Source organism: Phycodurus eques, chromosome 2 (genome assembly GCF_024500275.1).
Source record: "Phycodurus eques isolate BA_2022a chromosome 2, UOR_Pequ_1.1, whole genome shotgun sequence".
Classification (NCBI taxonomy): Eukaryota; Metazoa; Chordata; class Actinopteri; order Syngnathiformes; family Syngnathidae; genus Phycodurus; species Phycodurus eques.
In genome coordinates, this window is record NC_084526.1 from 26836688 (window position 1) to 26848809 (window position 12122).

A 12122-nucleotide genomic window follows, 5' to 3' on the forward strand; every position below is an offset into this window, starting at 1 on the left:
TTTGCACACTGATTGAGGAGTATCTGCAACATTTGCACAATCAACATTGTCCCAGATTATCGCACCACTCATCACTTTAAACTGCATACACTCTTTGAAGTCTCGGCGCCCTTTGCACAACGGTCGTTGCACCGGAGTATTGCAATATTAGTCATTCGAACTGCTCTAAGTGCTAGAGGACTCTGCATCCTTTGCACAATTGTCAAAACAAAAACAACATAATTTACCGGCATTACCAGATAACTAGCAACCCTTTACTGCTCAGTGACTGTTTTTTTTTTTTTTGTCAATGTCTTTCTGTCTCAAAAGTGGTCTCTGTCAATTGATGCCCACCATGTCTGTTTTACTAGAGTGGCTCCAACTACCCGAGACAAATTCCTTGTATGTTTCTTTGGACATACTTGGCAAATAAAGATGACTCTGATTCTGATTAGGGGGATTTTCCTGAACGGGCTCTCGGGGCGGCACTCTCTGGCTTCTGGAGTCATTCGTCCTTCCTCGTCTCCAGTAGGGGCCGGCTTATTTTTTGTTGAGAAGAAAGACACCACTCTCCGCCCCTGTATTGACTACCGTGGACTCAATGACATCACAGTGAAAAATAAATCACCACTACCCCTCATTTGAACCCTATTGTGACGCCCATATATTCACCAAATTTGACCTACGCAATGCCGACCACCTCACCCGTACCCGCGAGGGGGATGAATGGAAAACTGCTTTCAATACCCCTCTCGGACACTTCGAATACCAAGTCATGCCGTTCGGATTAACCAACGCCTCCGCTATCTTCCAAACCTTCATCAATGACGTCCTCCGCGATATGTTGAACCGGTTTGTTTTCGTTTACTTGGATGACATTCTCATTTTCTCCCGCTCCCCTGAAGAACATCGCAGTCATGTACGCCAAGTCCTCCAGCGCCTCCTTGAAAGCCGCCTGGATGTCAAACCCGAGAAATGCGAATTCCACCGCTCCTCCGTACACTTCCTAGGCTACATCATCTCCAAAGGACAACTACAACCCAACCCTGCCAAGATCCAAGGAGAGGTTAACTGGTTCCACTCCCACCAACCGCAAAGAACTACGTTTCCTTGGATTCGGCATCTTCTACCGTCGCTTCATCCGCAATTACAGTAAAGTCGCAATCCCTCTTACTAGCCTCACATCCACCAGCTCTCCGTTTCAATGGACCCCGGCAGCATCACAAGCTTTCGACCAACTCAAAACCCTTTTCACCACTTCTCCCATCCTCCGACATCCCGACCTCTCCCTCCAGTTCTTGGTGGAGGTTGACGCCTCGAACACTGGGGCAGGGGCTGTTCTCTCTGAGCGGGACTCTTCTTCCCAAAAACTTCATCCCTGTGCTTTCTTTTCCCGTCGTCCTTTCTCCCACCAAACGCAACTATGACGTTGACCAGCGAGAGCTGTTGGCCATCATATAGGTGTTCTTAGAGTGGAGGCACTGGCTGGAGGGGACTGAATTGCCGTTTATTATCTAGACTGATCACAAAAATCTTGCTTACCTCCGTTCCGCCAAACGCCTTAACCCCCCGGCAAGCTCGCTGGGCCCTCTTCTTGAGCAGATTTAATTTCAGTCTCTCCTTCCGTCCTGGATCCCGCAACAGCAAACCTGAAACCCTGTCTCGGATTTACTCACCCCCCTCCAGCCCTGCAGAACCGGAATCCATCCTCCTTTCCTTGGGCTTTGTTGGAGTGGCCACTTGGAAGATCGAACAGGTGGTTAGAGAGGCTCAAAAGACTCACCCAGATCCGAACCGTCTGTTTGTACCCGATTCCGCACGCTCTGACGTCCTTCAGTGGGCCCACAACTCCAAGCTCACCTGTCATCCTGGCATCACCCGCACCATTCAGTTCATCCACCAGCACTTCTGGTGGCCTAGCCTTGTTAAAGACACCAGGAAGTTCGTCCAAGCCTGCTCCGTCTGTGCCCGAGGGAAGTCTTCATACCTGCCCCCAGCTGGTCTGCTGCGTCCCTTGCCTATCCCAAGCCGCCCTTGGTCCCACATCGCTCTGGACTTCGTTACCGGCCTAACCCCCCTCTGAAGGTAACTCAATCATTCTGACTATTGTCGATCGCTTTTCCAAGTATGTCCATTACGTACCCCTCGCCAAACTACCATCTGCCTTTGAAACTGCTAACCTCCTTGTCCAACATGTCTTTAAACTCCACGGAATCCCCATCGTTATCGTCTCTGACCGAGGACCTCAGTTTTCCTCCCTTGTCTCGAAGGAATTCTGTAAAGCAGGTGGGCGCTGCAGCCAGCTTGTCTTCGGGATATCATCTACAGACCAACGGCCAGACGGAGCGGGCAAATCAGTCCCTGGAATCAACCCTCTGCTGTGTTGCCACACGCAACCCCTCCTCCTGGAGCTCATTCCTCCCGTGGATTGAATACGCCCACAACTCCCTCACCAGCTCCGCTGCTGGAATGTCCCCGTTCATGGCTTGCTACGGTTTCCAACCTCCTTTATTTAGGGAACAGGAGCAGGCGGTGGCGGTTCCCGCGGTTAAGGATCACCTCAAAAGGGTCCAGGCCGTGCGGAAAGACATCCGGGTGGTCTTGACCTGGTCCGCAGAGAGAAAAAAAAATGCTCACAGACCTTCATCGCTCTCCGATGCCTGAGTACAAGGTGAGTCAGTCTGTTTGGCTTTCTTCCCATGAACTCCCACTCCAGACGGAATCCTGGAAACTCACTCTGTGTCATTGGTCCTTTCCCTATTACCAAAATTATCAATCCCACATCTGTCCAACTGAAACTCCCGCAGTCTCTAAAAATTTGTCCTCCATTCCATGTGTCATTACTCAAGCCTGTCTCCACCTGTGCTCTTAGCCCTCCGGCCGTGCCCCCTCCGACCCCCTTGTTAACGACAACCACCCGGCCTTCACGGTTTCGCACATCCTCGATGTGAGGCCCAGGGGGAGGGGTTACCATTTTCTGGTGGACTGGGAGGGGTATGGTCCGGAGGAACGCTCATGGATTTCCCGTAAGCTTCTATTGGACGACTCCGTCATTAGAGACTTTTATGCTGCTAACCCGGGTAAACCTGGTAGGACACCAGGGGGCGTCCGTTGAGAGGGGGTTACTGTCATGAGCTGTGCCTTGGAGTCTGTTGTTGGACCTTGGGTAGCTCCCCTCCCCCCCAACCCTCTCTCTCGCTCTCTCTCTCTCTAATCAGCTTCACCTCGGCCACGCACCTGTGTTCAATCAGCCCTCATCATCACCTGCTAAAAGCCTGCCGGATCCCCGGAAACTCTTTCCAGAGTATTAACGCTCTCCTGCGGTACAACAGCTCTCAAGCATATAGTAAGCCCCGTCATTCCTTGCTATTTTTCTGACCTCCGTGTTTCTCTTTGTCGTCAGTGGTCCCTTCCGTGTCCCTCGCCGAGTTGACTTTTTCCACCACGCCGCCAAGCCAGCCTGCCTGTTCTCGCCACCGCCTGCCACACATTCCCTACCTCAACAACCCGCCAGCATATCTCAAGGACCATCTCTACTCCCCTTTTTCAATAAACGTTTCATCACAACCTCCCTGCCTCCGCCTGCTCTTGGGTCCTATCTGAATCAACACGTGACAGCATCATCCATTAAAGTTGGTGGCTCACATTTGATAAAGCAAATATAACAATGTCTTAATCAACACAATGGTGATACAGAAACATTTGCCTTGCAAAACCCATTGCTTTGGAAATGTGTTAAGTGTGTGTCTTCCAGAACAAGAACAATGACATTTTTGTATTGTGGGGATCTCAAGAATGACATAACTATGCGTTGTCTACTACTACTTTGTAGGAATGGAAATTTGGAAAAAAAAAAAAAAAAATCCTTGTTATACTATGAAAAAAATCAATAAGCTTTTCGTTGATTTATTTTTTTATTTTTTAAATACTGTTTTTAATAGGATGGGAGAATCTCAGTCTGAATGTTCTGCACTCCTGTTTTGTTCCAACACCAGAGTTGTTATGAGCAAAATCATGATCCCTCGCCACAAGAGTGTTCATAGCGTGAATGTACAGAAGCTCAACTTCCCAAAACTAATTGTCATGTTGTTCTTCAGACCCCACACTGTAGTTGAGACTCTATCAACAGCACCAGTGCTGGTTGGAGCCAAGTAGTGCACTAATCAACTATCAACAGAATTCTTAATAAATTGATTATCATACCCCTCCTTACTTTCTACGATAATGACATTAGACTGGAATGTCTTTTGGTGACATTATTACAAAATGCGTGAAGCATGTTTTGAGAGAGCTGTGTACTTCAGACTAATTTTGTTTAAAAAGCAGGATATACAGTCGATATAAAGCGTGTACATACCCCTGTTTAAATGCCAACATGTTTGTGCTACAAAGAAATGACTAAGATAAATAATTTAAAACCGTATTTTCCCCATCATTAATGTGACCAATAATATGTACAACTCAATAGAAAGAAGAGATATTTTAGATCGGGGAAGTTAAAAAAAAACAAAAAACTACTGAGACAATGTGGTTAAGTGTGCACATCCAGAGGATATGCCTGTTTTCATCATAACCAATCATATTTAAGGTTCTTTTGATTAACCCCAAATAAAGTTCAGCTCTTCTAGTATGTCACCTTTTAGATCACAAACCATGGTCTGCAGAGAGACAGTTTTCCAAAATTTTGAAATTATCTATCTTGGTCTAATTTTTTTTTAAATATATCACAAAGATATGGAATTTGAACAGGGGTTGCTTGACTTTTTTTTATATCCATCAATGTAGAATATGAATATGCAGTTTTTGTGAATGAATTCTTAGAATTGTGCTGTTAATACATCCATGTGTCGAATTATATTTATAGAAGGTCACATAAACTTTAGTGTGCTGGACATCGTGGGTGTCTAGTCGATTGTATTTGTCGTACCGGTACCTTGTTTTGTCCATCATCTGTTGGGCATCCTTGAAAGTCACTAACTTGTTCTTAAAATAAATAATTTTGGATAAGGCTCTAATATTGTTACAAAGTGATAAGGAGCACCGAGCTAGTTACTGATCCCAACTTAGCTCCCTCCACCAATCATGTGTTGGATGGGATTCAAATGTAATTTATTCCTTTTTTTTTTTTAATTTGTTAATACTGTCTAAAATCTGATACTGTTTTCTTTCAGGGTGTAAACTTTTGTCCAGGTCAGGAGATCCCAGGTGTGACCACACATGAGCAAAAGGAGCACACACTGCAACCTCTCATTTTCCACCTGGGTCGGGATCCCGGGGAGAAGTTCCCCATCAGGTCAGTTGCTTGAAAAGTTCAGTTGGATTTTGTTGTGCGCTGCGAGGACATGGGATAGATAAGATAAACAAAAAACTGAAAAATGAGAAAAAGAGTGCTGGGTGAATATTGTGTGAGGCTGTTGCCTGCTACTAGCGCATAATGGTGATGGGATCAATGTGGATTCAGGGACAGAAATAAGAGGCGGACGATTGATCTGCTCAGCCAGAGTGCGCCTGATTGCACCCTTGTCTTTGTGATTACAAACAGCCTTCTTAAAGATTACTGCGTCACAGCACTGCAGTTTAAAATTGCAAGATAAATTGTTCAGCTCTAAATTCAGAGCGAGTGTTGTTTAATAAGGTTTGGTGTATGTTGGCCCCAGGTCAGAGGATGAACTAAGACTAAGACCACTAACAACATTCATTCATCAATGGTTCAATTCAGGTGGATTGCACTTTATTTATATTCCACCAATTCTCACCAAAAGTCTATATGCAGCAACACTCAAACACAACATATATTAAATAAAACAAATTGAATCCCATGTGAGCAAGTACTTTGCTGACCAGGTCAAGGAAAAACACTTAACAGGAAGAAAACCTCAAACTGAACCAAGACCTTGTTGGGCAGCTGTCTTCTCCAACCTTAAGTTGGACTGAAATAGAGAGATTGAAGAGGGATATAAAGGGTGAGAGAGTGACAAAGAATAGAAGGATTGGATGAGGGACTAGAAAACATTTTCTCACAACAATGGCTGTACAAATATCACTAATAGTTGTGTAATGATAAATAATAGTGAAGGAGGTCTTCTACGATCGGCAGAACAAATTACAGCAACCATACGACTAAAATGATTTACACAACAATAGTTGTATCCTCTGCACCGCCTAATTGTGAACTACCATAATTTCTTGTGTATAATGCGCATCCCCCCCAAAATGTCAAAAATCACTGGTGCGCATTATACATAGGATTAGGTGCAAATGAAGAAAAAAAAAAAACGTTCCCATTTTATAAATGTATGCCGGCACCTAGAGGTTATAAAAAGCAGTACGTTCATATCAATATGCCACCACCAGGTCAACTTTGGGGCTGCGTATTGGCAGGGACTGGCTGCATTGCGGGCCCTGCCGGTTGGGGGGGGGGCATCTTGCTCTCCTGGGGGTGGAGGGGGGTGGGGCATGTGGGGTGGTGGGTGGGTTGGCTGGGGGGCTGGCATTGAGTCCCTGCGTCCCCCACCAGGTGGCCAGTTGTCGGGGCGCCTCCGTGGGGCCGGCGGACCGCCCCAGGTCCCTCGGTGTGGGACGTGTCCTGTCCACCGGGCTGCTCTCAGGTGGACCCCTGGGCCTGATCCCGGCCCTCAATTGATTGGGTGGGGTCCTCAGCCACCGCGATGCGGGAATTACGGGACACTTCTGTCAGTCTTTGTGCATGTAAAACGGTATCAATTCGCTTGCATGTATCCGCAGACACACACCCCTTACTGCAACAAATACCTCATGAATATGCAAATCGCTTGTGTATCCCCTCCCTTATACTCTCGTCCTGTAGACTTTTATAATTTACATAATGAATGCCACCACACTTCAGTTGTACAGCCGGTTTCACGATCCTTGTCCTGCATGCTTCTTGTCCTGTTCTATCTTGTCCTGTCCTTCCCTCACAGGGTTTAGCACTACAGCCCCATGCAACACATGACACACAGATAATGTAATGATTTACTTCTCTCATCCAGTTTACAATTAGTGCTTTGTCTTTTCTCTTTGTTTCTCTCTCCCTTCTAGAAACTTTGTTCTGTTTGACTGATCAAGACTGATTCTCAATAAACCTCAATTATAATACCACAGCGGAAGCTTAAAAACTCCACTGTGACACAGTAAAACTGTTCCGGCATGAAACGGATATAGATTTTCCATTCTGCTTGACCTAACAGGACAAAAAAAAAAAAAAAAGATGAATTCCTTTGCTTTCGATTGGCCTATGCCGTTCGTGGCTTTGCCTCATCTTTTTTTCTGTCCTCATCTCTTGTTCTGACATGAGATTGGATGATAAAATATTTATTTAAGTATTGGTGCAGCTTAATAGTCCCGCTGTCTGCTTGAAAGGCAACAAAAATAAATAAAGTAAAACCAATCAATGTGCAGTCATTTACTAAGTGCATAGATGTTTCACTCTAGCAAAGAGCAGGCAAGACTTCCAGAATGCAAGGTCACACTCTTCAGTTTTTTTTTGTCTACTCTTATCTATCCATTTTCCATCTCCCTAACTGTTTCCTTAGAGTTTCTGCTACTTCCCTTCTCAGTGGCTGTCCCTCTGCATCCACTGGGAGCATTCTGCTCCATCCTTTTTAAGTGTGTGTGTGTGTGTGTGTGTACATGTGTGTGCTCCTCGCACCCACAGCTGGACCGACTGCCAGGCTGCCATTAATCTCTGCCTACACCTAAAGAGCCACTTAAGATGATGCAGCGCCTGTCTGCACACATGCCTTCACTACTGTTGTGGTGAAAACACTCCAAAACACGCATCCTGTAAACTTGAATCACACAGTTCAGAAATGGACTTTGTTTTTCAGTTCTCAAGAGGCTTAAATGCATTGTTGTTGGCCATCAGATCCCAAGTCAACCAACCTTTACCAGTCCCGAGCCCCACTGGACATGTTCAGAGCCTTTTCCCGCCTCCCTTTTTGCCCTGTAACTGATGACCTTAGACCTCAAGGTTAACACATCCAGAGTGTGGTCTCAGCTCCGATGCGGCAAGCAGGCCCTCTCCGCCGAGCCTCATCTGCTGCCTACCACCAAGCTCCTGTGTTCCCAATCAATAGTCCTTACCCAAGTGCTCCATTTCCACTGGGAAGGGGAAGGGGAAGGGGAAGGGGGGGGGACATACATTTGATTGTCTCCTCAATTCCCCCACCGTCTGCCACTGAGTTCTTGATTGTGCGCATATGTGTGTGTGTTCCAGAAAGTGTTATGAATCAGTAATCGGCATGGCGACACACCTGAGCAATGCCCCCACCCCCCTTGGGTGTCATAAATTATAAATCAAAAGAGTCCATTTGCATACAGCCTGCTTATTATTTCACATTTTGACTGTGCACCAGCAAGCTAAGGGTTATAGTCATGCTAATGAGCTGCGCTGACGGTGGCTTTTCATTATTTGTTTGCACAAGAGACACAAACAAATGATATAATTAGATTTTGATGCGCAGCTTTGCTCAATACGATTACCCGCATGTGGATGCAACAATGGCAAACTTTTGTGTTTTGCGCAAGTCGCTTTGCAGGCACCATGCTTCACTTGCAGAGAAAGTGAAGACTTGCGTTTTTCCTCACGTGATATTAAGTTGCTCCATCGCTTATCACAAAATGAATCATGAGCCCAGATAGCAGGGGAATGAATATCCCCTTTGGCTGATCGGAATCGGGAGCAGCAGAATCTGCGATTTCAGATAACTGCAGTGAATTTTGTCTGCTTTTTAACTGAGAGGTGTAATCAATCATTTTTTCCCTCCCCAGCGAGGGTCACAGTCGTTAGCTGATGACAAACGTGAAGCGAGCGTGAGAGAGAGACTAATTGCAGTCAGCGCGCTACCACTCGTCTAATTGTGGAGGAAAGTCAAAAGCTGAGAGGATGGAGGAAGGGAGCAGGTGCTGGCTGACGGAGGAAGCCTTGCTGCCCTGTGGGAGATCCGGCTTGGGAGGGTAGGTGTGAGCCGGACAGGGCCTGGGGTTATTACTCTAATTGACACTTCACCTCACACGCATGCACACGGTCCCTCGGGGCCAATCAGAAGGCAGGGCTTGTAGCAAGCAGAGGACAGAGGGCTGGCACAGATGCTGGCGGCGAGTGTATCAGGAGTGGAATTTGCCTTGCTGATATTGCAGTCAGATATACTGATATGCAGAAGACCACTCCTTGCAGTCAGATATACTGATATGCAGAAGACCACTCCCCCAGCACACGACACAGTCCATTAACCCTACAGGTCCTATTGAGAGCAGCGTTCCTTTGAAAGCCTTCAGGGGCTCTGTGTTTTACATACTGAATATAATAATGCACAGAGGTGTGGGGCTCACTCATGTCCAACAGAAGTAATTGAGAGCTGGGGGATAGTTCCACAGTTACCCCGCTGAGTGGGCTTTCCAACGGGGTGCCGGCGTATGTGTTTTTGTTCTTTAAAGCTGCAGTGGGGCCCCACTCTGATATAATGAGTTAAGTTGGGCCATCACAGCCATGTTTCATCACGCCCTACACGAGGGCCACTGTTTTCACACTCGTTCACAAAGCCACAACAAACTGAGGGATTATGTTCTGTGTGCTTCCACCTTTTAAATTCCTTGTCAGCAAGTTGCAAACAACTCTACACGTAGTTAATTACCTGTCTGCAAACGCACATAGGCCTTCAAATATATAAGGTCTAATAACAGCTCTATTCTTTTGCATGTATCAAGCTATTCGACATCTTTGGGTTTAGTGCTCTAGGGCAGACAAATAAATTCCGCCAGTAAAGAACTATATGGAAATAATATGTATTTAACATATCATGGAGGTGACTGTTAATTGCTGTGTCCTGTGTGTCGACAGTGTTTCAACAAAGGAGTACCAGGATGTACTCAGCCGCATCTCGCCAGCTGTGGAGCACCATAAGAAGACGCTTGTTGCAGGCATCCCCCAGCTCAACATGTGTGACGTTGCAGTGATGGTAAGTTGTGCTGTGCTATGATTCTGTATTATAATCAATACTAGGACATTTTAAAGAAGAAAAAAAGAATAATTGCAAGTCAGATCACTCTTTTCCCCAGAATTTCAAGACACATTTTCAAAAAAATATTTAATTATCCTTGTGTGTCTTCCAACTGAGTATTCTGCAGAACAGTACTCACAAAACTGAAGCAAATAATAAGACGATCTCTGAATGTGAGTGCGAATGGTTGTTTGTTTGTATGTGCCCTGCAATTGGCTGGCAACCAGTTCAGGGTGTACCCCGCCTCTTGCTGGGATAGGCTCCAGCACGCCCGCGACCCTAGTGAGGAGAAGCGGCTCAGAAAATGGATGGATGAAAAATGATAAATCTGTTGGAGTAGAAGAGAAATATGCAAAGTACCAAGGTCCAGCTGACCCTCAATATTAACTCGAATGAATGCTGTCCGCAGAATAATCAGTTCACGCTGGATTTTTTGCATGCATTTCATTATTTTATAACAAACTTTCATTGTCATTTAATTAACTATAGTAATTGGGGACGAATAGCTCCTTTTTGTTCCTCTCGAATCTTCAAACCCTAAACAGCCGATTCATTTGTGACATACTACGCCCCCCTTGTGGCACATTAAATAACTGCAAGTGCAGTGAAAACGTAAGGTAACCAGCAATTAATTTCTTGTTATCATTTGTGGAAACCAAGACCTTCCAGTAGTGCCAAGTGTTTAAGGTAATCAGCAGCGTTCTGAATTTTTTAATTTGGAATGGGAAACGTGAATATAGAACCTTTGCCCTTGTCAAAGCAGACAAGGTTTAAGTGCAAATATTAACAGTTCCAATATTTCCATTCATCTTATTGTTTCAGTATGATATATATGTGAATCCAGATTCTTGGCTCACCTAAATGGAATTCAACCAATGAATATTGCTACCTTTTTTAGCAAGTTAAATAGTTTTTTATTTTAAATAATAATATGACAAGAGGTCGCTGATGGTGTACAGACACTCTTTTGAGGTGAATTCACCTGACATCCCCTCAGCCAGAATGGGTGGAGTTCCCAAATGTTATACTATAAACAGTATACATGACAGCTTATGATTTGGATGTCTCTGTGGGGACTGTTTTGTTTCAGAACTGGGCCCCAGCCGGCTGTGAGAAGTTAGGAAAGTGTCTCAATGTGCCCATGTCATCTCCATGGAAGTGCGAGTGGCCACACTGAAGAAGCAGGAAGCCAAAGTCGAGCATGTGCCTTACTGAAGATCAGAATACAACTTTTATAACCGTTATCTGCTATCTTTAAATTACCATGTTGTATTTGCTAAAATGTGAATGTCAAATTTACCATGAGATTTGCCACCTTATCAAATTATTATTATTTTATTTTTTTGCAGTTTCCCCACTTTACGATTATCAGAAAAATTTAAATAGCTGACAAAAATAACCCAAGTCAACATAAAATGCAATTTTTAAATGGTGATTTAATTATGACGGGGGGGAAAAAACTATTCCAATTTACCGGCCCTGTGTGAAGAAGTAATTACCCAAATTGTTAAATCGTGAATTAACTTTGGCTTATCACATTTTTGGGAAAGCTGAGTTCATTTTCACTGACCACATCCAATCCTGATCAACTCCAGACCTGTTCAATGAGGAAATCACTTACATACAACCTGTCTGACGCAATGAAATCGGAAAAAAGATTTTTTTAAAACTGCAACAAAATGTCACGATCCAAAGAAATTCAAGAACAGATGCGAGATAAAGTAAGTAAACATCTGTCAGTGTGGAAAGGGTTACACAGCCATTTCTAAATCTTTAGGGAACCACGGTGAGAGCCATTATACTCAAATGGAGAAAACATGGAACAGTGGAGAACCTTCCCAGGAATCACTGGCCCTGCAAAAAATAACCCAAGAGCACAGTGACGACTCATCCAGGAGCTCACAAAATAACCCAGGACAACGTCTAAAGAACTGCAGGCCTCCCTTGCCTCAGTGAAGGTCAGTGTTCATGACAAAACAATAAGGAAGAGACTGGGCAAAAATGGCATCCATGGCAGCGTTCCAAGGCGAAAACCACTGCTGACGAGTCATCCCTCATGCCGCTAAAGGCTCATCTAACCCCCCCAAAAAAAAAAAAACATCGAAAAGATTTGGGAGAATATTC

General features: G+C 44.9%; 1 protein-coding gene across 4 annotated transcripts in view; it reads left to right on the plus strand.

Moving 5' to 3' along the window:
* Nucleotides 1-12122, plus strand: part of galns (galactosamine (N-acetyl)-6-sulfatase) — a 31609-nt gene extending 19487 nt beyond the window's left edge. For all 4 annotated transcript variants that reach the window (XM_061670143.1, XM_061670144.1, XM_061670145.1 and 1 more), the window contains 3 exons: nucleotides 5151-5272; nucleotides 9839-9956; nucleotides 11089-12122. In XM_061670143.1, coding sequence (XP_061526127.1) covers nucleotides 5151-5272; nucleotides 9839-9956; nucleotides 11089-11175 — 327 coding nt within the window. In that variant the 3' untranslated portion in view covers nucleotides 11176-12122. The remainder of the gene's footprint in view (nucleotides 1-5150; nucleotides 5273-9838; nucleotides 9957-11088) is intronic.